This window comes from Urtica dioica, chromosome 3 (assembly GCF_054948205.1).
Source record: "Urtica dioica subsp. dioica isolate 48M chromosome 3, U.dioica_male_clone48M_v1_H2, whole genome shotgun sequence".
In the NCBI taxonomy this organism is placed as follows: Eukaryota; Viridiplantae; Streptophyta; class Magnoliopsida; order Rosales; family Urticaceae; genus Urtica; species Urtica dioica.
The window spans coordinates 2,527,355-2,551,796 of NC_142758.1; the positions used below are offsets into that span (position 1 = coordinate 2,527,355).

The following is a 24,442-nucleotide window of genomic DNA, read 5'->3' on the forward strand; positions in this document are numbered from 1 at the left end:
TATTGTTTATACTTTGTATACACGTCAAGCATAATAGTGTAAATTGCAAATTATTTGTTTTTTCTCCGATCTACATGTTTGACATTGGCTCATGCAGTAGCCCTTGCAAGGATTAAAATATACTATATTTTGACTTAATTTTTAAAATCAATAAGTCAAAACTCAAAATATATTTAAATAAGACTATGAGCGTGGCTTTTGGTATAACCGAGAGTTTCAAGTTGTAGAAACATGAATCGTGTACGTTATATATAACAATAATAATAGTGTAAATTGCAAATTATTTGTTTTTTCTCCGATCTACATGTTTGACATTGGCTCATGCAGCAGCCCTTGCAAGGATTAAAATATACTATATTTTGACTTAATTTTTAAAATCAATAAGTCAAAACTCAAAATATATTTAAATAAGACTATGAGAGTTTCAAGTTGTGGAAACATGAATCGTGTACATAAGGATACGGGACGGACGGACGGAATATTTCAATTTTTTTCTATGAAAAACATAATAATATAAGGGGTACATAAAAATAAAAATAATGCTAAATTTTTGGTTTCACATATTACTAATAAAAGTTACATTTATAATAATAAACTACAAAAGGTAATGATATGGTTTAAGAAACTTATTTTTGTTACAAACTATAAATTTGCTTCGTGTTTTATTTTAATTCTATGTCAATTGGCTGATTGATTTGGCCTCAATTATTAGATCATGAAAGTGGGTCATTTTGATATCACCAAAGCTAAAACTAGCATGCATTTTTTTTTTCAAATGGGGTTGAACCCACGACCTCCACACGGAGGTGGTGTGAAATTACCACTAGGCTATCCTAAGTACCATAATTAGCATGCATTCTATATTGGAAAAATATCAAGAGCATCGCTCGTGTTAATCGAAATGCGAAATTTATTTATTCGATTTCTCGAAATATCAGAGATATCCTTTTAGTTTAATATAAATGACATATACCGAAGAGGCGGGTCAATTCATGCGCCCCCAATTCATCACAAATTATGAAATGTATATTATATGTGATGTTATATTCAATACAAACAAGTCCAATGATTATATTATTACGTTGAGGTTATATGATTCTTTTAGCTGGTTCATAATTACAAAAATATCATAGATAATATCATTTCAAACGGTAATATTGCTACTCAGCCAACGATTTAAATATATATTCCAATTATTACCACTAATTCTGATGTGGCATCAACATCTCATGTTTAAGGAAAAAAGCCCATTTATGAGGCAGTTAAAAAAACCCCAGATGCTACTACTAAAAGGAAAAATGAAGCACTAGACGCATGTGGTTTGAATTCAAAGTCAAACTACGTCAACTCTAAACGGCTTCACAAACGACTAGCAAGTAAGAAAGAATCAAAAATCCAAAAAATATCCAAACTAGCCGTGGGATTCAAAATGGCTTTTAATCAAGGAAAAACTAAGAGCAACAAGGGGAATGTATTTCTACGAAAAATCCTCAAGGCTAAGCGCAAGGGAAGGGGGATCAACAAGGGTGAGAAAAAGAAAGCTGGAGTCCTAGGGAAAGACAGAGAAGAGGAGGTGTCATCAACAATTACTCTGAGCTTTAAAACCGAGGAGGCGGGTCACCTCACCCCCCCCCCCCCCTAATGTTAGTCATCTCTTGGAATTTTCGAGGTCTCAATCGAGACTCGACGGAGGGAGCCCATAGGGGGCTCGTGAGGAGAGGTAATCCGGACATACTTTTTCTTATGGAAACTAAAATGAGTTACGGTTCTATGAAAATTTTGAGGGCTAAGTTAGGATATTAGGGTGGGGAAATAGTCTCGGCCAATGGTTTAACTGGGGAAAATGTGTATTTGGTGGAGGAAAGACATTAAGTTAGATATTTGAAAAATCACAAAAAATTATGTTTGGGCGGTGGCTAGAGGGGAAAATAGTAGAAATGATTGGGATTTTTTGGTGTTTATGGGCCTCCCTACCTTGAAGAGAGGAAGGTGTTTTGGGAGTCTCTTGGGGGTGATGCTAAGGTTGGGAGGTCTTGGGTGGTTGTCGGGGATTTAAATCGTGTGTTAGAAGCGGGAGATAAACAAGGAGGCATAAAAGTCACTTGGGCGAGAGCGGGATTCTCAGAAATTTTCTCCTTTGCATCGGGGGAATAGATTTAGGGATAAAAAATGGAATACTTGGTCTTATGGAGAAAAGAGGGACATAGAGTTAAAGTTAGGTTGTACAGGCTATAGTGTGTCCTACGTGGCTTGAGTTTTTTTGTAAGGCCGGGGTTCGATTGTTATCGGAGTGTGGTTCGGATCATAATCACATTCTCTTATATTGTTTTCTTCTAGACGAGAAAGGAATAAAGCCATTCCGTTTCTATGAAGCTTGGAGTGATGTCCCAGGGTGTAGAGAGAGGATTGAGCTTTTTTGGCACCAACCGGAGCTTGGGTCAATAAAAGAAGATTTTAGGAGGAAGAGTAGAGGAGTGGGGGCCTTTCTTAAAAAATGGCAAAAAGAAAACCGGGTAACTTCACAAGCCTACATCAAGAGATTGGAAGACGAACTCTTCAGGGTTCAATGTAAAGACGCGAGAAGAAGAGCTAGCGGTTCTTAATGCTAAGGTGGAGAAAGTTTGGAGGCATGATAATGAGAGAATGGAAGCCATTCCGACATCGGAGGAAGTCAAGAGGACCGTATATGGGAAATGCCCGCTCTCAAAGCCCTGGGGCTGGATGGGCTTCAAGGCATTTTCTACAAGAAATGTTGGACATAGTGGGTAACTCCTTGGTTACTTTCATTCAAGAATTTTATGGGGTAAATTTCTCGATCCCGAAGTGAGTTTCGCCCACGTAGTGCTCACCCGAAGAGTAATGGAGCGGATACCTTGGACAAGCTTTGTCCGATAAGTCTATGCAATTTTAGCTTCAAAATTATCACTAGAATCATCACGGCTCGATTAAGGTCATCTCTTGAAGCTGTGATTTTACCATTCCAATCGGCGTTTATCTTGGGGAGGTGGATAGCGGAAAAAACTTTAGTGGCGAGGGAGATCATGGATAAGATGAAAAAAAAGGTAAAGGAAGGCTCATGGGGATCGAAATAGACATGAGCAAGGTGTACGACAAAATTGAATGGGGTTTTATACTCAAGGGTCTAAAAAATGTTGGGATGTCGGAGCGTATGATGGAAATTATAGAGATTCAGTTTCTCACGTTTATCTATCACGTTATAGTTGCAATTCGCTTTTTAATTCATCCTTTATATTCACAACGCGTTCTTGTTTTATTTCTTTTTTGAATTCTTCCTTTATAATCGCAGAAGTTAGATTTTGAACGTTTAATTTCATTTTTTCTAAACTAGCACTAGTAGTAAACTCAGCGCCTATTTACCTTTTTTCGTTAAAAAAAAACAAAAAATTAGAAAAATAGCCTACCTAAATGTTTGATATTGCTAAATTACCAAGGTTTGGTAAATATTAGGTAAATAACCATAAATGATGACGTGACTTAATATGGCAGTGGCTATTTACTTGATATTTACGGTTGTAATTATATAAAAATGGCTATTTACCTAATATTTACCAAACCTTGGCTATTTAGCAATTCTCAACGTTTAAATTGGCTATTTTGCTAAATTACCCAAAAAAATAAAGGTCAAACGAACAGTAAGGTCATCGTAGTTTTTTTCACGATGGATGGTTCAAGTAGTTCATTTAGCGAGTCAGGTATTTTTTTGTTACGTGATCCATTATTCACTAGTACAATTGATAGCATCAGGTGCGACAAAAGTCGCACCTGAAAGCATAAATGTCGCACCTGAAAGTATCATCAGGTGCGACTTTAGATGCGACAAAGTCGCATCTGAAAGTGCGCACCTGATGATATTAGGTGCGACTAGTCGCACCTGAAAGTCATCACTATCAGGTGCGACATTTTAGGTGCGACAAGTCGCACCAAACGTCGCACCTAAATATCCCTCAAAATAAGAAATTAAAGCGTGAATTATAGTATCAGATGCGACTAGTCGCATCTGATACTTTCGCGGGAAGAGTATCAGATGCGACTAGTCGCATCTGATAGTAATTCCCCGCGAAATATTTGGCGGGTGTTAGTACAATCCGATGCGACTAGTCGCATCCGATTGTCTGTAATTATTTTTTTTAAAATGCTGATTCTATTAGAATCGGCCATTTAAATATATAAAAATTATAATTTAAAAAATTAATTAAATAATTTTTTTTGTTATATTAAATAAATAATTTGAATAATATTAATTAGAATAAGTATATAAATAATAATATTAAATTCATAAAATTTGATAATTTACATTCAATAAATTAAAAAAATTACAATTTATTCTTTTTGTTTCCCTTTTTCATTCGAAGTCTGCCAATTCTGGAATGCACGGCCTCCTCTTCCGCCAGATCTTGCTCGTGCGCCTTGGCGGCCTGATGCGCTGCCGCTCGAACGATGTCGCTGAAATTCTACCGAACCTGGCGTCTGATCAGCATTTGGCATGGAAGCGGATGGCGGCGTCTGAACATTCGGCATTGAAGCAGATGCCGGCGTTTGAACATTCGGCATTGAAGCTGATGGCGGCGTCGTGGCAGGGTGCATCATCGCGGGGGATGTCTGCATGGGAGACGGATGCTGCTGTGTGTAGGCAAAGAACTGTCGCTGAAACGCCTCCATCTGAGCTTGTTGTGCGGCCAACGCTGCTTGTAGCTCGCTAATCACTGGATCTGAAACGCGCGTCGATGAAGAACCTGAGGACGAGCTGTCGTCCTGAGCCTGAGCCAAGAGATACGAGGATCTCGGGATCGAGGGACCTATCCCGACATACCAATCTCGACGTTGCCCGAGAACAGTATCCATCGCAAACTGCTCCGCCTGGTCTATGTCAAACATTTGGCCTGACTCCGCTGCTTGTCGCTGCATATCCTCGACTTGAGTCATAATTCGCGCCTTCAAACATATGTTAAAAAAATTATTAAGATTATCGAAACTTGATTATTAAGTAATTAACACAAGTAACTTACAAATGCTTGTTGCGCCCAAGCTGTCGTCCAATTGCCTTGATCGTCTTGATGTTTTTTCTCCCACGTGTTTAACGCCGAGGCCAAAGTCCCATCTTCCCTACTCTGCAGTTCTTATGAAAATATGAGTAATGTATTTATTGCAAAAAAAAATTACAAAATTAGAATAAACTTACGTTCAAATGTCGATGAGCCAAAAAAGAAATCGACCCTTGTGTGGACTTCGTTTTCTTGTTCTTGGAATTGTCTCTGTTGCGAGTAGACTTTTTCTGCACATATTAAATTGCGTTATAATTCGATTTCATAGAAGATAACATAATTTTTAGAATTATACATTACCTTCCAATCGTCAGTTGCGAACTCCTCTATCACCTTTTCCCAATCGTCTTTTTGATATCCTTTTGGGATTTCTTTCTTGGCGACATTCATTTGCCCACAACATTTTCCTAAGAAAGTCCCTGATAATCTAGACTTTTGGTTGCGCATCATACGCTTTGCATCGCGAATGATAGTCTGGTCAATCTGATGACGATAGCAATCCACCGGAAGCAGCTCATCGGTCTCATCATCCTTGTACACGAAAGTGTACTCGGAATGAAGTGCGCTCAGAATATTGCCCAACATCTGGGGCGTCACTTCGTTCCAATCACGAAGTGTGACCGGGATATGGACTTTCACCAAAGCGCCGACGCGGTTGTTGAATACTCCTACCTTTTTTATTGTTTTTCTTACGTCCTGGTAGAAAGTTTGGTTGATTGGGTCGTACCTAACAACTTTCGCACCGGGTACCCCATGCGCTGCTTTTGCCGAAGTAGACCCGGTTGTTGGTCCCCTTGTTTTCTTAGGACCTTGGGAACCCGGTGTCTCTAGCGGAGACTCATCTCCACCTACTCCTGAACGGTGTAGCGGAGACTCATCTCCACCTGCTCCACCTGCATCTGACATCCTATAAGATGTGAACAATATTAGTAAATAAATATTAGTTTTCTGTTTAAAAAAAACGTGGACGGCACCACGGATTTTATTATTAACAAACCTCACATATGGCGGAGGAAAACCGTGGTTACATTATATAGTAAATAAACATACAAAAAAGATATTAATCATTCATCATCATCTATGCCTATAATGTTAATATCATCTTCTATATCGACATCAACATCTTCTCCCTAAAAAACGACATGTCTCTCATTTTCATCATCGTCTTCTTCATCATCGTCAACGACAGTCACTAACTCAGCTTCATCGATTTCGTGTCGATGATTCAAACGCTCGATGTTTGACAACTCTATAGTCAATGGGATCGAGGCTGAGTTGGAGGGGTCAACTTCAGGAATGTCCCAAATCCCTCGATGATTGCATTCCTGGACGATTTCCCAGTCGCCGCCTTTAATAAGATCTTCGATGTAAAAAACTTGTTTCACTTGAGTCGCGAGTACGTACGGCTCCTCTTTAAACCACTGTTTCGCAGTATAAGCACTCGTTTCTCCAGTAGTCTTATCGGTGTGCACTAGTCGGTTTGCATGATACTTGTCACCGTACCAAATGCATTTGAACAATACAACACTACAGTTATGCCTATAGTTCACGACGATGACGTCTTCCATTCGACCATAGTAAGTGAAATCATCCACAAGTACACATACACCGCTATTTTGAGTGACTCGTTGATTATCGCGACGACGAGTGATGAACTTCACGCCATTTACAAAGCAGCTCGGATATTGATAGGCGACTTGAAGGGAACCGATAGAAAGCGAATAGAGCTCGTCAGACACGTCAGAACCACTAGCTTTCATATCAAAAATCTGATTACGAAAGAAAGCATTGATTAGCACTTGTGCGTTTATCAAAAAATTGCATTGATATTGTGTTATTACCTTCTTCTCAAACCAAATTTTGAACCTCTTTCTATGCTCCACTTCAATATCGCGAACTCCGGATTCGCTCAAGAGATCCAAATGCTCGCTGTTATTAAAAACATTACTTCAATAGCAATATATAAAAAAGAATGAATTGAAACACATTCCCAACGATAACTTACGTCAAATATGGATCCACTTCAGGACAGTTGGTATAGATGTACCACTCCGCGTTCTCTTTCTGTTCATCGTCTAATACTATCGGTTTCATCATCCCATAAGGCACACACATCTCGGATCGAAAAACAGAGAGCTCTTGCACTTGAACTTCATCTACACTTTTTTTATCTTCAAGATACCTTGCAACGAACGTCAGAGCTTCTTCTACAACATAAGCTTCCGCAATAGAGCCTTCTGGTCTAGCTCTATTTTTGACAAAATGTTTTAATGTCCCAAGGTATCTCTCAAATGGGTACATCCACCGCATATGCACCGGGCCGCCATACAACGCTTCATCTGGTAGATGAATCGCCACGTGAATCATGATCGTGAAAAAAGCTGGTGGAAATATCATCTCAAGCTTACACAAGATCTCGATGATAGACTCTTGCGCATTTTCAAGATCTTCTACTCTCAAGGTTCTCGAACTTATCAGCTTGAAAAAGTTGCAAAGCTCGGAGATCGTCTGATGTATTTCTTTTGGCACAAAAGGACGAATACCAACAGCCAACAACCTCTGCAAGATCACGTGGCAATCATGCGACTTCAAACCTGTGAGTTTTCCATCAGCAGTCACATTTTTCTTCAAATTCCCAGCAACCCCATCTGGAAATTTGACAGATTGGAGGAACTCGGTAAATCGCTGCCTCTGAACAAGGGTTAAGGTGTAAGATGCTCGCGGTTTGTACCACGAATCTATTGTCAATGGTGCCCACAAGAAGAGTAGTAGTGTCTATTTATGTACATTTGATGTCATATAGTCTTACGAAGACTCTTGCTTGTAATTGCCTATCTATTCATTAATAAAGTTGAAACGTTCATTCATTCTTTCTTTGTTTGAAGCTTTATGATAAAACCTTAGTCTTTTAGTCCATAAACAAACTTAACAACTTACGAAGAGACAAATGTAGATTTGCATGAACAAACTCTTCGTAGTTTGCTTAAAACGATATATTCGCAATCTTAGGGTCAAAGGACTATTGACCTCAGTATGATTGTTAGAAGAATCTATGATGTCTGGTTATGAGGCATTGAGAGTTGGGGACTCTATAGTTCTTCTAGGTATCTTCCGAAGGTACTGAATTGACCAGTGCACTTCTAGAGACAATATAAGAACAAACCATTTAACCTCTTATGTCTCGAAGTCACTATGTATGAATTGCATCATGCTTACCTTAATCCTGAAATGAGACATGCCATTTCACACCTTAGTATTCTCATTTGAGAAAGTCAAAGTTCGGACTCACTATGTGATTCCGAACAAGGCCTATTGGTGAAGTACTAAGTTGTGAGTCTGTCATGAGTAACTTTGTGAAGTTCTCATAGATATGGAATTCATGTACAAGATTGCTGAAATGCAATGTATGTCACCTCATGCTTTGTTCCTTGGAGTGTGAATAAATGAACTGGCCAGTGTCCAAATTGAGTCCTGACTCTTTTGGATGAAACAATGTGACTTGTTAGCTCCTCGTCAATACATTGTTTCTAACTTATTCACAAGCGACAAAGGAGTTGAGGAAATAACAGCTAGAAGGGTAAAATTGTAATTTAGTAAATCCCGACTAGCTGATGACATTCATGAAGGGTAAACATAGATAATATTCAGTGGATCCGCTCATCATAATTAGGTCGAATTCTTGAGTAGAAAACAAATTCATTTGAACCGAGAGATTTTCAGTGTCAGCTCTTTAGTGGAGTCAGTTGGCATTAAGCTAAACTTGGAAAAGGTTTGTGAACTTTTGAGTCCAAGTGTTTAGCTCAAGCTTTGTTCATTTGGGTCCATGAGGTCACTGTCACGAATCACATCGATAGGAATAGTTAAACTGGAAGCTAAGTCAAAACAAGAACGAGACAGTTTTACGAAAATTGTCAAAAGGGTATTTTTGTCTTTTTGGACATAGGACGAAAAGAATGTCAATAAATTTTTTTTTGACATTGTCATATGATGACAAATGAAATAAATATTACTCAGCCATATTAGTGTAATTGGGCCTTGAAGATTAATTTCATTTCATAGAATTTTACTTGAAAATTCTTAATGGGCTTTTCTTATGTTGTCATGAACAAATGAAGAAACATCTAGAAGCTCCTTCTAGAAGCTCAAATTTCGTCCAACCCAAGGAAAATAAGGCTGAATTTCGTTCATGCCATAGTGGGAAAGAGAGTTTATTTTGTGCATTGATGTATGAAGATACTTGCCAAAAGAAAAAGGGGAAACAAATTTCCTTAAGAAGGAAAGTGCATTTTCGGCCAACTAAGAGGAAATCAAATGAGGAAACAAATCCTAAGCCTTCATGAGGCATGTTGGACGTGCAAGGCAATAGGAAAAGAGGAAACTACCTTTTGAAGGTAATCCTCCTCCTATAAATAGGAGCATCATTCCTCACATTTCATTCATCCAAGTTTAAGAGATTTGAGAGACTCTCTCTCTAGAACTTTGGCCGAACTCCTCTCTCTCTCTCTAGTTTATTTTCGATTTTGTTTTGGCACCTAGGTCCTCATTTGACCTAGAGTTTAGCTCTGCGACTTCAAGACTCGTTCTTAAGTCGTAGTGTTTAAAAGTGCCCACTCACTGATTCCTTTATTTCGAGTGATTTAGTGATAGAAACTTTCGTGGTTGCTCGAGGTGCCGAGGAAAGAAAGAGAGACGTGCTGCGAGGGGAGACGAGCGTTGCAAACTTTCCACAAGCTTCTTCAAAGTTCAAGCTTCAAGAAAGGTTAGTAAACTTCTAGCTCATATTGGTTTTTAATTACATGTACTTGCACTTGTCTAGGTTAGTAAAAACTGTTTTACTTGTAAAAGAAAATTTTTAAAATTCCGCCGCTTACCGAAGCGTTAATTATTTTCTTAAACCCTAGATCGATTCCAACAAATGGTATCAGAGCTATGGTCAAAGAGATGCATGTACATGTTTTTAAAATTATGAGCTTGAAAATCGTTTTCGAAAGTTTACTAATTTTGTGACAAGTTAGAATTGTAATCTTAGATTTTTTTTGATTTATTGCTCATGCCTTTAAATTAAAAACCATGTTGTTTTTCTATGATTTTGGGATGTTTTCAAAACACATTAGAATCAGTTCTAAAAGTTTTTAATTTTTTATATTGAAAAACGTGTTTTAAAGGTTTGAGAAATTTCGAGTAAAATTTTGTGACTAGTTTTGTTATCTTGCTAGTTTCTTATTTTTACTTGAATCGTTTTATGCTTGTTGTTATTTCTTTTATGCCTTGTTATTACCTTGCTAATAAAACACAAATAAAAGATTTAACAACCTTCATAAAACATTCTGTTACACTCGATTCTTTTTCGCACCTAAAAAGGACCAAGCTTTAATTTATTTCTTTTTCTTCGAGCTGGAGTAAACCCGCATTAAAAGTGGCATAACTCTCTGCTCAGAAATCGAAATTTAATGATTCTTGAATCAAATTAAAGCTCTGCCTGTCCTCTGTCCAATGCCACCGGTTTCGGCTCAAAAGGGCATCGGAGCCGCCAGATATGGCAATTTTACTCCGAGGTGCGCGGCTGTCTGAAACTCCAGTTTTTTAGAAATCCGGATTTTCAAACCCCACTACCATGAGTTATAGAACTCTAATAAGAAAATTTTCTTGAGCAAAAATGTTTTTCATATGATTATAAACATGATGTGTAAAGATTAAAAGTTTTGATTTTTGAAAGATTAATTGAAATTGAGTTTTTACAAAACTAGTTTGAATTTTGAAAAACCGTTTTCACTTTCAAACTTGAAAAATATTTTGTCACCCATATCAAATAAGTTTTCAAAATGTTTTCAAAACTATATCTATATCACATATGTTCAAAATCTATATGCTCTTGAAAATTTGAGTGGGAGGTCTCCTTGTAGACAAGCCGAAAAATAAAAAGATCTGTAATCTCAAACTTTCAAGTGTTCGAGTGAGTTGAAGTTCACACTTCCCTCACGCACTTTCCCGAAATAGAAAATAGGAAAAGATCGAGTATGTACCTTGTGCCTTTATGCACTAATACTGCTCTGAACATGTCGATCTAGGATTCTCTTCTAGTTGTCCGCTCTGTCGATCTCTAACTAGGAAATTTGTTTCCGAAGTTAAAAGAGTCGATGAACCAACTCCAAAAACTAAGTGGGAGGGTTATACTTGTTGTTTGTAACCCACGATCCCCAACACTAATGAAAAGTGCAAGTGTCGCCGGACTAAGAGTCACCCTCGTGACCCTCTCTTAAATGAGAGTACTCAAGGGCGCTTTGCTCTGATCATTGTTCAATGAGCTACGTCCGAGAGTGAGACAATGATGACAAGACCTCCCCTCGGCGGATTGTTTTTCAAAGTCAATCTTTTGGACTAAGTGGTTGGTTACACACTTAGACTCAATCCCTAGTAATCCTCCCTCGAGGCCATGCGAAAGGATGTGAGTGATCAAACCAATTTACAAGGTGGCTAGTCAAAATTGATGTATTGACATCTTGGCTATGCATTAATGATGAGTCATTTACTTATGAAAGGAGACTCGTTGCGGCCTTCCCTCGAAGGAGTAAAGTGTCATTTCGTTCATAACACCTTTGGATTTTATAAAGTCTTAAACAAACTTAAATCCTAAACCAAAGACTAATCATAAACTTGTTTCAACTTTTATAGGCAATATGTCTCCCAACTCTCTCTCTTTCATTCTTTCCTCGAACAAACTCGAAAACGAAAACTACATAGACTCGAAACGTAACCTCGACATAATACCTACCGTTTACAAGCACAAATGGGTACTCACCACCCCGTGTCCTCCTCTGACGAATGATGATTCAACTCAAGAGGACAATGACGCCTTAGCGGCCTGGCTTCGATCCGATGAGATTGTGAGGTGCTATATCTTGGCATCTATGAACAATATGCCGAAAGAACAACATCGTGACTTCGAGACTGCCGCTGACATGCTCTACAATTTCCTTGAGATGTTTGGAGGGCAAAGGCATCAAACAAGGCTACAAGCAGTCCGACAGTTTATGAACTGTCATATGCAGGCTAGGACTCCTGTTGGAGACTTCATGATACTGATCATTAGTTTTCTGAATAAAATGGAAATCCTAGGATCTGAGATTTATGGGAAGAATATCATAGATATGATCTTAGAAACTCTCCCCGCATCTCTTGATACCGCCAAGATGAACTACTCCATAAACAAGCTAGAGTACACTGTTACCAAGCTTATGAAGGAACTTCACACTGCTATAGGTTTCACTAAGAGAAAGAGCAATCAAGGAGAGGCACATGCTACTGAGCAAAAAGCCTCCGCCTCTGGAACTGTGAAGAGACCTTACAAGGCCGATGAAAAGAACTGTCCCGCCTATCTCAAAGCAAAGGAACATAGTATTGTACTAGTTACCGAAGCATGCTTAGTAGCTGATAATGTATCAACGTGGATTCTTGACTCCGCTGCTACTAACCATATTTGTTGTTCCTTGAATGGTTTCAAGAAAACCTAAAGCTTAGAGGAAGGCGAGTTCTGTTTCAAATGGGGTGATGGGAGCCTGGTGTCCGCGAAGGCTGTGGGATCCGTGACGCTGTCTTTTGAAGACCGCACTTTAAACTTGAATAATGTTTATTTTGTTCCTACCTTTGGGAAGAACTTAATATCCGTTGCTCATCTTCTTGAGCAAGATTATTGTTTAAAGTTCATTAAGAATGGAATTCGTACTTCGTTTCCTGATAATTCTTTTGTCACTGATGCATGTATGAAGAATGGTTTTTTTTTACATCTATCCCACTCAACCTTCTCTTTTAGACACCGAAATAGATAACGATCTAATTAGGGAGCCAAAGAGGATCAAACTTTCTGAATCCTCCGATCTAACAAAATCAACATACCTCTGGCACTTAAGACTTGGTCATATCAGTCTAGATAGGATTAAGAGACTTGTGAGGGATGGTCCACTCCAAGCCTCTGCAATAGGCTCACTGCCTACTTGTGAATCCTGTATAGAAGGAAAAATGACTAAGCGACCTTTCTCCGATAAGGGTCGAAGAGCCACTGAGTTGCTGGAACTAATACATTCTGATGTATGTGGTCCGCTCAACCAACAGGCACGTGGAGGATACGAATACTTCGTTACCTTCACTGATGATTACTCAAGATATGGGTTTGTCTATTTGCTTAAACACAAATCCGAGACCTTTAACGTATTTAAGGTCTTTAGGGCTTTAGTGGAAAAGCAAACTGGCAAAGTGATCAAAACCCTTCGATCTGATCGAGGTGGTGAGTATATGTCTGGAGAGTTCGATGACTTTCTTAAAGAAGAAGGTATCGCTTCTCAGCTTACCGCACCTGGCACACCTCAACAAAACGGAGTGTCAGAGAGAAGAAACCGAACTCTTATGGAGATGGTTAGATCGATGATGAGTTACTCATCACTCCCACTTTCCTTTTGGGGATATGCCCTCGAAACAGCCGCTTACATTCTGAACCAAGTTCCGTCTAAAACGGTTCCTGGTACTCCTTATGAAAGATGGACTGGCCGTAAAGAAAGTTTGGGCCACATCCGAATTTGGGGTTGCCCTGCACATGTGCTAAGGCAAAAGACTAGCAAGTTGGCTAGTAGGTCAGAATTGTGCCTGTTTGTGGGATATCCAAAGGAAACCAAAGGTTTCATTTTCTATAGTCCCGAGGACGATAAGACTTTCGTTAGCACGAATGCTCGTTTCCTTGAGGAGGACTTCATGAAGGATGCGAAACCTAGAAGCAAAATTGTGCTTGAAGAAAAGTTGGGTGAGGAAGCTTCTACCTCATCTGTAAGAACTGTTCTTACCCCAACTGAAACACAACCTAACTCATCAGAATCTCGTCAAGTAGTACTTCGACGTAGTGGGAGGGCTACTCAAAAGCCAGACACGTACATGTCTTATGGAGACTCTCTTGTAGCCGTCTCCGACATGGATGACCCTGTTTCCTATAGCCAAGCGATGGCTTGTTCTGAATCAAACTTTTGGCTTGACGCCATGAAAGTTGAAATGCACTCGATGTATGTCAACAATGTCTGGAAACTTGTAGACCTTCCTGAAGGGATTAAACCCGTAGGGTGTAAGTGGATATACATGAAGAAAAAGGGGTCCTGATGGGAACGTTGAGACGTTCAAAGCACGACTTGTGGCGAAGGGTTATACCCAACAAGAAGGGATTGACTATGAAGAAACCTTCTCGCCAGTCGTGATGCTTAAATCCATCCGCATACTCCTATCCATAGCTGCAGCTCTCGACTATGAGATCTGGCAAATGGATGTCAAGACAGCCTTTCTGAATGGCAATCTTGACGAGCGCATTTACATGGCTCAACCAGACGGTTTCGTGGATAAAGGTCAAGAGACCAAGGTTTGTGAGTTGCTTAAATCCATTTATGGACTAAAGCAAGCATCTAGGTCATGGAATATTAGATTCGATGAAACTGTAAAGAGCTTTGGCTTTGAACAGTCAATAGATGAGCCTTGTGTTTACAAGTTAATACACGAAGGCAAATTTGTGTTTCTGGTACTATATGTCGATGATATACTACTCATTGGTAATGACGTGGGTAAGTTATCTAAGGTTAAGGTCTGGCTGGCAAAGCAATTCGATATGAAGGATCTAGGAGAAGCCGCGTACATTCTGGGGATCCAAATCTTTCGAGATAGGAAATACCGGACCCTGTCGCTCTCTCAAGCATCTTATATTGATAAGGTGATGGATCGCTTCTCGATGCAAGATTGCAAGAGGGGTCAAACACCCTTTAGGCATGGAGTTTCACTCTCTAAGGACCAGTCTCCCAAGACTGCACAAGAGATTGAAGACATGAGGAAAATTCCTTACGCCTCTGCCGTAGGAAGCCTCATGTATGCTATGCTTTGCACTAGACCTGACATCTGTTTCGCCGTTGGCGTAGTAAGTCGTTTCCAATCCAACCCTGGACCCGAGCATGTTCTTAAGTATCTTTCGAAGAACTAGGAACTTGATGCTTACATACTCAGGTACTGACCTGACTATGACGGGATATACCGACTCCGATTTTCAAGCGGATAAGGATTCCAGGAATTCCACTTCGGGATCTGTGTTCATCCTTAATGGTGGAGCTGTTGTGTGGAGAAGTATTAAGCAATCTTGCATTGCTGACTCCACAATGGAAGCAGAATATGTGGCTGCTTGTGAAGCATCCAAAGAGGCTGTATGGCTTAGAAAATTCCTTAAGTATTTGGAAATTGTTCCAAACGTCGACGAGCCCATGACCCTTTATTGTGATAATAGTGGGGCTGTCGCTAACTCAAAGGAACCTAGAAGCCATAAGCGCTCTAAACATATTTAGAGGAAATACCATTTGATTCGAGAGATCGCGCAACGCGGAGACGTGGAGGTGAAATAGATCTCTGGCAGATCCATTCACCAAGGCCCCTAGCGAACAAGGTCTTCGACCAACTTCGAAAAGGATTAGGCATGTATGACTACTCACATCTTCTTTGAGTCAAGTGGGAGTTTATTGTCAATGGTGCCCACAAGAAGAGTAGTAGTGTCTATTTATGTACATTTGATGTCATATAGTCTTACGAAGACTCTTGCTTGTAATTGCCTATCTATTCATTAATAAAGTTGAAACGTTCATTCATTCTTTCTTTGTTTGAAGCTTTATGATAAAACCTTAGTCTTTTAGTCCATAAACAAACTTAACAACTTACGAAGAGACAAATGTAGATTTGCATGAACAAACTCTTCGTAGTTTGCTTAAAACGATATATTCGCAATCTTAGGGTCAAAGGACTATTGACCTCAGTATGATTGTTAGAAGAATCTATGATGTCTGGTTATGAGGCATTGAGAGTTGGGGACTCTATAGTTCTTCTAGGTATCTTCCGAAGGTACTGAATTGACCAGTGCACTTCTAGAGACAATATAAGAACAAACCATTTAACCTCTTATGTCTCGAAGTCACTATGTATGAATTGCATCATGCTTACATTAATCCTGAAATGAGACATGCCATTTCACACCTTAGTATTCTCATTTGAGAAAGTCAAAGTTCGGACTCACTATGTGATTCCGAACAAGGCCTATTGGTGAAGTACTAAGTTGTGAGTCTGTCATGAGTAACTTCGTGAAGTTCTCATAGATATGGAATTCATGTACAAGATTGCTGAAATGCAATGTATGTCACCTCATGCTTTGTTCCTTGGAGTGTGAATAAATGAACTGGCCAGTGTCCAAATTGAGTCCTGACTCTTTTGGATGAAACAATGTGACTTGTTAGCTCCTCGTCAATACATTGTTTCTAACTTATTCACAAGCGACAAAGTAGTTGAGGAAATAATAGCTAGAAGGGTAAAATGGTAATTTAGTAAATCCCGACTAGCTGATGACATTCATGAAGGGTAAACATAGATAATATTCAGTGGATCCGCTCATCATAATTAGGTCGAATTCTTGAGTAGAAAACAAATTCATTTGAACCGAGAGATTTTCAGTGTCAGCTCTTTAGTGGAGTCAGTTGGCATTAAGCTAAACTTGGAAAAGGTTTGTGAACTTTTGAGTCCAAGTGTTTAGCTCAAGCTTTGTTCATTTGGGTCCATGAGGTCACTGTCACGAATCACATCGATAGGAATAGTTAAACTGGAAGCTAAGTCAAAACAAGAACGAGACAGTTTTACGAAAATTGTCAAAAGGGTATTTTTGTCTTTTTGGACATAGGACGAAAAGAATGTCAATAAATTTTTTTTTGACATTGTCATATGATGACAAATGAAATAAATATTACTCAGCCATATTAGTGTAATTGGGCCTTGAAGATTAATTTCATTTCATAGAATTTTACTTGAAAATTCTTAATGGGCTTTTCTTATGTTGTCATGAACAAATGAAGAAACATCTAGAAGCTCCTTCTAGAAGCTCAAATTTCGTCCAACCCAAGGAAAATAAGGCTGAATTTCGTTCATGCCATAGTGGGAAAGAGAGTTTATTTTGTGCATTGATGTATGAAGATACTTGCCAAAAGAAAAAGGGGAAACAAATTTCCTTAAGAAGGAAAGTGCATTTTCGGCCAACTAAGAGGAAATCAAATGAGGAAACAAATCCTAAGCCTTCATGAGGCATGTTGGACGTGCAAGGCAATAGGAAAAGAGGAAACTACCTTTTGAAGGTAATCCTTCTCCTATAAATAGGAGCCTCATTCCTCACATTTCATTCATCCAAGTTTAAGAGATTTGAGAGACTCTCTCTCTAGAACTTTGGCCGAACTCCTCTCTCTCTCTCTAGTTTATTTTCGATTTTGTTTTGGCACTTAGGTCCTCATTTGACCTAGAGTTTAGCTCTGCGACTTCAAGACTCGTTCTTAAGTCGTAGTGTTTAAAAGTGCCCACTCACTGATTCCTTTATTTCGAGTGATTTAGTGATAGAAACTTTCGTGGTTGCTCGAGGTGCCGAGGAAAGAAAGAGAGACGTGCTGCGAGGGGAGACGAGCGTTGCAAACTTTCCACAAGCTTCTTCAAAGTTCAAGCTTCAAGAAAGGTTAGTAAACTTCTAGCTCATATTGGTTTTTAATTACATGTACTTGCACTTGTCTAGGTTAGTAAAAACTGTTTTACTTGTAAAAGAAAATTTTTAAAATTCCGCCGCTTACCGAAGCGTTAATTATTTTCTTAAACCCTAGATCGATTCCAACAGAATCCCCTTGTTTTTTCAAGTGGAGAGCGGTCTTGATGCCCAAGTCCATCAAATCAAACCTCGCCTTATCTGTGTCATAGTTCTTCTTTTCTAAGCTGAGCAAGGTTCCGAGAAGATTCTCGGACACGTTCTTCTCTATGTGCATGAAGTCCATGTTATGCTTCAACTCCAAATCTGACCAGTACGGCAACTCGTAAAAGATGCTTTTCTTGGCCCAATTTAGTTCGCACTCGGCTCGCTTTCGTTTTCTGCCCACAGAGCCAGCATGTTTGCCAGTTGTCGTGCAAGAGACACTAGCCAACTGAGCGAGTATGTCTTGCGGAGTCAACTTTTCAGGTTTACTGCGTTTCTCGTGGCGATCCTTGTAGTGATCGGTGCTTTTTCTCAATCGGTGACGCATACGCAAGAATCAACGATGGTCGTAGTAGACGATCCTGTTTCTGACTTTCAAAGACGGCGTGTCAAGGTTGCACGTCGGGCAAGCGAGATACCCTTGGCCACTCCATCCCGATAAATAGGATCGAGCTGGAAAATCGTTAATCGTCCAAAGTAGCGCGGCACGCAATCGAAACACTTCATCGTTGGGGCCATCTCGAACGCGGAATCCGGTCTCCCACAGTTCTTTCAACTCTTCGACAATTGGCTGCAAAAACACGTCCATGTCCTTTCCTGGTGAGTGAGGCCCCGGGATCAAAAGCGTCAGCATCAAGTACTCTTTTTTCATGCATAACCAAGGCGGCAAGTTGTACGCAGTTAGTACCACAGGCCACATGCTGTACGATAAACTCATTTCTCCGAACGGATTGAATCCATCCGCAGCTAGTCCAAGCCGCACGTTTCGAGGCTCTGCAGCAAAGCCTGGGTATCTCTCGTCCAGGTTTTTCCACGTCGTACCATCCGCAGGATGTCGTAGAACACCAACTTCCCTGACGCGATCTCTTTTGTGCCACTTCATCAAAAGCGACGTGTGTCGAGACGCGTACAACCGCTTCAATCGATCTTTCAGGGGAAAATATCGCAAAATCTTTTGCGGTATCATTTTCCCAGTTGGCTTCCATCTGCTCTCGTTGCATACTGGGCACACGTCGACTTCCGCGAGATCTTTTCGAAATAGGACACAATCGTTAATACACGCATCGATCATCTCGTATCCCATGGCAAAACGCTTCAGCTTCGCCTTTGCCTCGTAATGCTTCTCCGGAATTCGATTACCAGCTGGATGAGACTTCTTCAAGAGCTGCAAGAGTTCTGTAAAAGACTTGTTCGTCCAATGGTTCGTGACTTTGAGGTGCATCAACGAAACCAAGAACGACAAAGAAGAAAACTCTTTGCATCCAGGGTACAATTCTGCTTCCAACTCGGCGAAGAGGTCTTCCACTTGCTCCTCTGCACGTACCTCGCTCTGGGTCGGCTCCGTAGCATCGTCGAAATCCTCGTGATCCCTGATATCCTCCACAGCACCGTGCAATCCTCCTATTCCTCTCTGATCTGTTCCTCCGATGGAATCTTCTTCATGAGGAAGTACGACACGCTCGAGCTCGCCGTGATGATACCATTTTGTGTAGCCTGGGGTAAACCCCTTGTTCAGCAAATGATTCCTGACAACCCCGATGTCGTGCCATCTCACGTTGTTGCAAGGTTTGCAAGGACACCGATATTTGCCAATTTCGTTCGGGAATCTTCTTGCAGCGCGAATAAACTCGTTAACACCGGTTTTGTACTGCAATGTCACCCGATTATTCTCCGTGATCCAATCTCTACTTGGATTGGACATTTCGCTGAATGAGAGCGAGAAATGAAAGTTTGGAAGAGTTATTGATAAAGGACGACGGAGATCAAAATGAAAGAGAGATTATGAATTCTATGTTATTTTGAGCTCGGATTGAATAAGTTGGGAGGTTTTAAACTAATTAATTCGAAACTCTACCGAAATTTCGGCAGAGTTTCCCCTATTATACTGACAAACCAAAAACCTGCAAAATTATTTAAAAACATACACAAACCATCCAGAACTATCCTATAAATTAGCTCAGCCCTAAACCGAACCTCCGTGGTTCGATCACAACATTTATAAATGAAAAATCGAAATAAACAAAATATCACAAACTATCAAACATGTCACAAACTATCAAAGCATGTCACAAAACTATTTTTCTTATTTAAATTACAATTTAATTACATGTTAAATCAACTACGTAAACTTATCACAAATTAATTAACTAATTATAAACTAAGCAACATAAATGTAATTATTAAACTAATTACAATTTCTAGGTAATAATTTACTTACAATTAATCTAAATTAATTAAAAGCAAAAAATTTAAAAATGTCACAAACTATATTTCAAAACATGTCAAAAAACAACTAAAACTTAATTTTAACCTAATATAAACTAATCACATTATTAAACTTAATTATCAAAATCAAACTTATTTTAACCATATATCATATTAATACTAACTAATTTACAATAAATTATCAAAATTAATTATCAAATTACTAAACATGTTAAATTAATTATCAAATTAATACTAATTAAGTTACACATTATTATTAACTTACATAATTCACATTAATTAACTAACCTAACATATTATATATATACACTAACCTAACATATTATATATATACACTAATATATATATACACTAACCTAGGACGGCCGGCCGGGGACTCGGGGACAGCGGCTCGGAGGCTGGGACTCGGGGACAGAGGCTCGGTGTGGCTGGGACTCGGAGGCAGCGGGGTCGGGGCTGAGCGCACGGTGAGGTCCGGAGGCACGAGACGACGGCTGTGAGTTTAAACCGAGTTAGAGAGAGCGAGGCAGAGAGGGAGTGAGAGAGAGAAATACCGAGTGAGAGAGAGAGTCGGTGGTGACTCGGAGGCAGCGGGGCCGGGGCTGAGCGCACGGCGAGGTCCGGAGGCACGAGACGACGTACGGCTGTGAGTTTAAACCGAGCTGTGAGAGAGCGAGGCAGAGAGGGAGCGAGGCAGAGAGGGAGTGAGAGAGAGAAATACCGAGTGAGAGGGAGAGGCAGTGGTGACTGGCGAGGTCCGGTGGCCGGATGAGGCGGAGGTCCGGTGGCCGGGTACGGGTACGTGGCGTGGTGGTCGGCGAAGGAAGAGGCCGAGAAGAGAGGGACGGAGGAGATGGAGCAGCGACAGCGGCGGAGCTCGGTGTGGCTGGGACTCGGAGGCAGCGGAACTTGAGACTCGGCGGCGCAGCTCGGTGTGGCTGGGACTCGGCAGAGCTCGGTGTGGTGGTCCGGTGGTGGTCGGCGAAGTGTTCTTAGGCGAAGGATTAGTCGGAGAAGAGAGGGACGGAGGAGATGGATGTGGGCTAATGAGTTTACAACCGGAGAACAAGAGAAGTTCGCAGGGAGAGAGAGCGTTTTTTTTTACAGAGTTTGAGCGGCTGGAGAAGAAAAGATCGCGACCTGGGTTTTTAAACAAAACCCTAATAATAAGGTGCGACAGAATCGCACCTGATAATACTATCAGATGCGACTAGTCGCATCTGCTGAGTCATCAGGTGCGACTAGTCGCACCTGATTATAAAAATAAAAAATAAAAATTTCATTCGCCACGTCAGACTAATGAAATAAAAGAGGGGGAGATGAGGCCCGCTCAAAATTTTCAAACTATCTGATGCGACATAGTCGCACCTGAAAGTTTCAACATATTTTCAGGTGCGACTAGTCGCATCGGATTGTCAAAATCAAAAGACAATTTGAGCGAATTTTTTCGGCTTCTGAAAGACTATCAGATGCGACTAGTCGCACCTGAAAGTCATTTAGATGCGACTTTTAGGTGCGACTAGTCGCATCTGATAGTCTTGCGCATCAGAAAATCAATTTTGTAGTAGTGATTTTCGGTTGTGATGTATATCAGTTAAGGGTTTTTTTGTTAACGTTTGTTGTTGGTGTTTTATGTTTTTTGCAGTGAAGATGTTTGATCATCAGTGTTTGTCTAAAGCCAATTCATTATCTTCTGAGCATGATGAAATTCACGATGATATTGTTTTGGTTGATGACAAGACTTTGAAAAATTTACCCATGAACGTTGATTTCAATGTCAATAATCTGTTTATGAGTAAAAATATTTTGGTTATGGCTATTAGTATGTTGGCGATGAGAAACAATTTTCAGTTTAGAGTCAGGAGATCGAGCAAGACATTGTATAGTGTCACATGTATTAATTCTGACTGTTCTTGGAAGTTGAATGCTAATGTTTGTCCGGATTCTAAATTCTGGGTAGTTAAGACTTTTGTGAAAGTGCATTCTTGTTTTGGGAAGAACATTATTCATCGCCATAAACAAGCTTCAGCGTCCCTGATCAATAAGTGTCTCAAACCTGATTTTTCGGGTTGTATAGCAGACATGATTATACCACAGGATGTGGCGGAGATTATGCGTACCCAATTCAATGTAGAAATTAGTTATTCTATGGCATGGAAGGTGCGTGTGAAAGTTTTGAATGATCTTCGGGTTGATTTTGAGAAGTCATATTCACATTTACGTACTGTGGGATCGATGATTCAGGAAAAAAAATCTAGGTATAGTTATTACTTTTGAATGATGCACATTGTTTATTACTTTTTATTATCTGATTATATTATTAACAGTAATTATCTGAAGGTTTTGAATGATGCAATTCGAATATTACTTTTTATTATCTGACTATATTATTAACAGTTATTACCCACGTATAACAGGAACATGCACACTTACTGAAACCGATGATGATGGGAATTTGAAATACTTTTTCTTAGCCATTGGTGCTTCTATACATGGATGGAAGTATGTCCGCCTGGTAATATCTGTTGATGGCACTTTTCTCAAAGGAAAATCGCATGGGACTTTGTTTTTGGCCACGGCTGAAGACAGAGATAATCATTTATTTCCGTTGGCATTTATGATCGTTGATTCTAAGAATGACAGAGCTTGGCATTGGTTCATGACTCACATTCGTGGTGCGTTCAATGTTAGAGATGAGGTGGTAATTGTTTCTGATAGGAATTCATCGATCCCGAAAGCTGTCCGCAATGTATTTCCGGAGGCAACCTATGATGTTTGTATGCAACACTTGTGGGCAAACGTTAAAGCAAAGTTTGAATCTTTTATCCAACCATTGTTCTATAATTGTGTTAAGGCTTATACGCACAAAGATTTCAATTACTGGTTGAATGAAATTGGTGAGACAAGCCCTGACTTATAAAATTATCTCATGGATGCAAATCCTACTCTATGGACTCGAAGTCAATTCCCGGGTAGGAGATTCAATGTTATGACGACTAACATTTCTGAATGTTTAAACTCGGTGCTAAAGGAAGCTCGCAGCTATCTCGTGCTTGTTTAGTGTTGTATTGGCGTTGTAAAGTTCAAAAATGGTTCTATGAAAAAGGGCACTAATTGTTGTCATCGGGTCTTACCGAACTTGATTTTGGAGCTTTATTCAATTCTGAAGAATATTCAAGAACAATAGAGGTAAGTATAATTCTGTGATTTTTTTGTGAAATCATTATTAATTACGCGTATTAATTGTTAATTGTTTATGGAATTGTAGGTCAATATCATTAATGATAACCAGTTCGAGATGATCGAGGGTAGTTTCCACAGGATTGTTGATATTGCAAACAAAATACTTGTTGTGTTTGGCAGTTAGATGATTTTCCTTGCACTAATGCGGCCGTCGCATTGTATCGGAGGAATTTGAAGCCAATTGATTTTGTGCCTGATTACTACACACAGAAGAACTACGAAGCTATCTACTCACAAGATGTGTTTCCAATAGAACACGATGGTGATTGGCATTTGTTGGATGACGACGAAGTAATTCCACCACCAATTTTAAAGAGGCAATTTGGTCGTCCGAAGATGAAGAGATATCGATCCAAACATGAGCTTTTCCAACCATACCATGTACGTTGTGGAAGTTGTGAGAAACCGGGTCACAACAAAAGGGGTTGCAAATAGTTGTCGTTTGATTATATTTTTTTTTCAAACTTTGTTACTTGTTTGGTTTTTTTTCATGTTATTTTATGGGCATTGTAGCGAAATGGCCAAAATGAAACTATAAAATTTGTTTTTAGTCTATGTTTCACAATTTTTAGGGAAATAGCCAACATGATTATGTGGCAATAATTAAGGTCTTATTTACCCTTATTTATTAATAAATTCATCATTTTATCTTTCTTATTTTTTTCCTACATTTTTTTTACATAAAACTTAAAAAAACCATATATATCTCATATGAACTCGAAATTGAGTGATTCTAAATCTTACAGATTCGTGACGCCGAGATCTTCAAAAATAGATCCATTGTGTTTGATGAAAAATAATGTTTAATACCATAGATGTAGAAAAATCTATTTTAAATATGGAAATAACTGAAATTTTTTGAAATTATCAAAAAAAAAATAAATGGGTCTATATTTGAAGATCTCGATGCCACGAATTTGTAGGATTTAAAATCACTCAATTTCGAGTTCGTATGAGAAAGATACAAATTTTTGAAGTTTTGATGAAAAAAAATTATTTGAAAAAAAATAGGAGAGAGAAAGTGACGAATTTATTAATAAATAAGGGCAAATAAGACCTTAATTATTGCCACATAAGTCATTTGGCTATATCCCTAAAAATTGTCAAACATAGGCTAGATCCAAAATCACATGTTTAA

General features: G+C 39.4%; 2 protein-coding genes across 2 annotated transcripts; one reads left to right on the forward strand and one right to left on the reverse strand.

Moving 5' to 3' along the window:
- Positions 1-2,519: 2,519 nt before the first annotated feature.
- On the reverse strand, positions 2,520-5,453 carry LOC149402038 (uncharacterized). Its single transcript, XM_089608220.1, has 5 exons — positions 5,364-5,453; positions 5,201-5,293; positions 5,028-5,129; positions 4,755-4,953; positions 2,520-2,740 (listed from the first exon to the last, which is right to left on the reverse strand). Exons 1-5 carry the CDS (start codon positions 5,451-5,453, stop codon positions 2,520-2,522), a joined length of 705 nt encoding a protein of 234 aa, XP_089464346.1.
- A 16,690-nt stretch (positions 5,454-22,143) lies between these two features.
- On the forward strand, positions 22,144-23,739 carry LOC149402039 (uncharacterized). Its single transcript, XM_089608222.1, has 4 exons — positions 22,144-22,319; positions 22,459-22,958; positions 23,231-23,250; positions 23,425-23,739. Exons 1-4 carry the CDS (start codon positions 22,144-22,146, stop codon positions 23,737-23,739), a joined length of 1,011 nt encoding a protein of 336 aa, XP_089464348.1.
- The last annotated feature ends 703 nt before the right edge of the window (positions 23,740-24,442 follow it).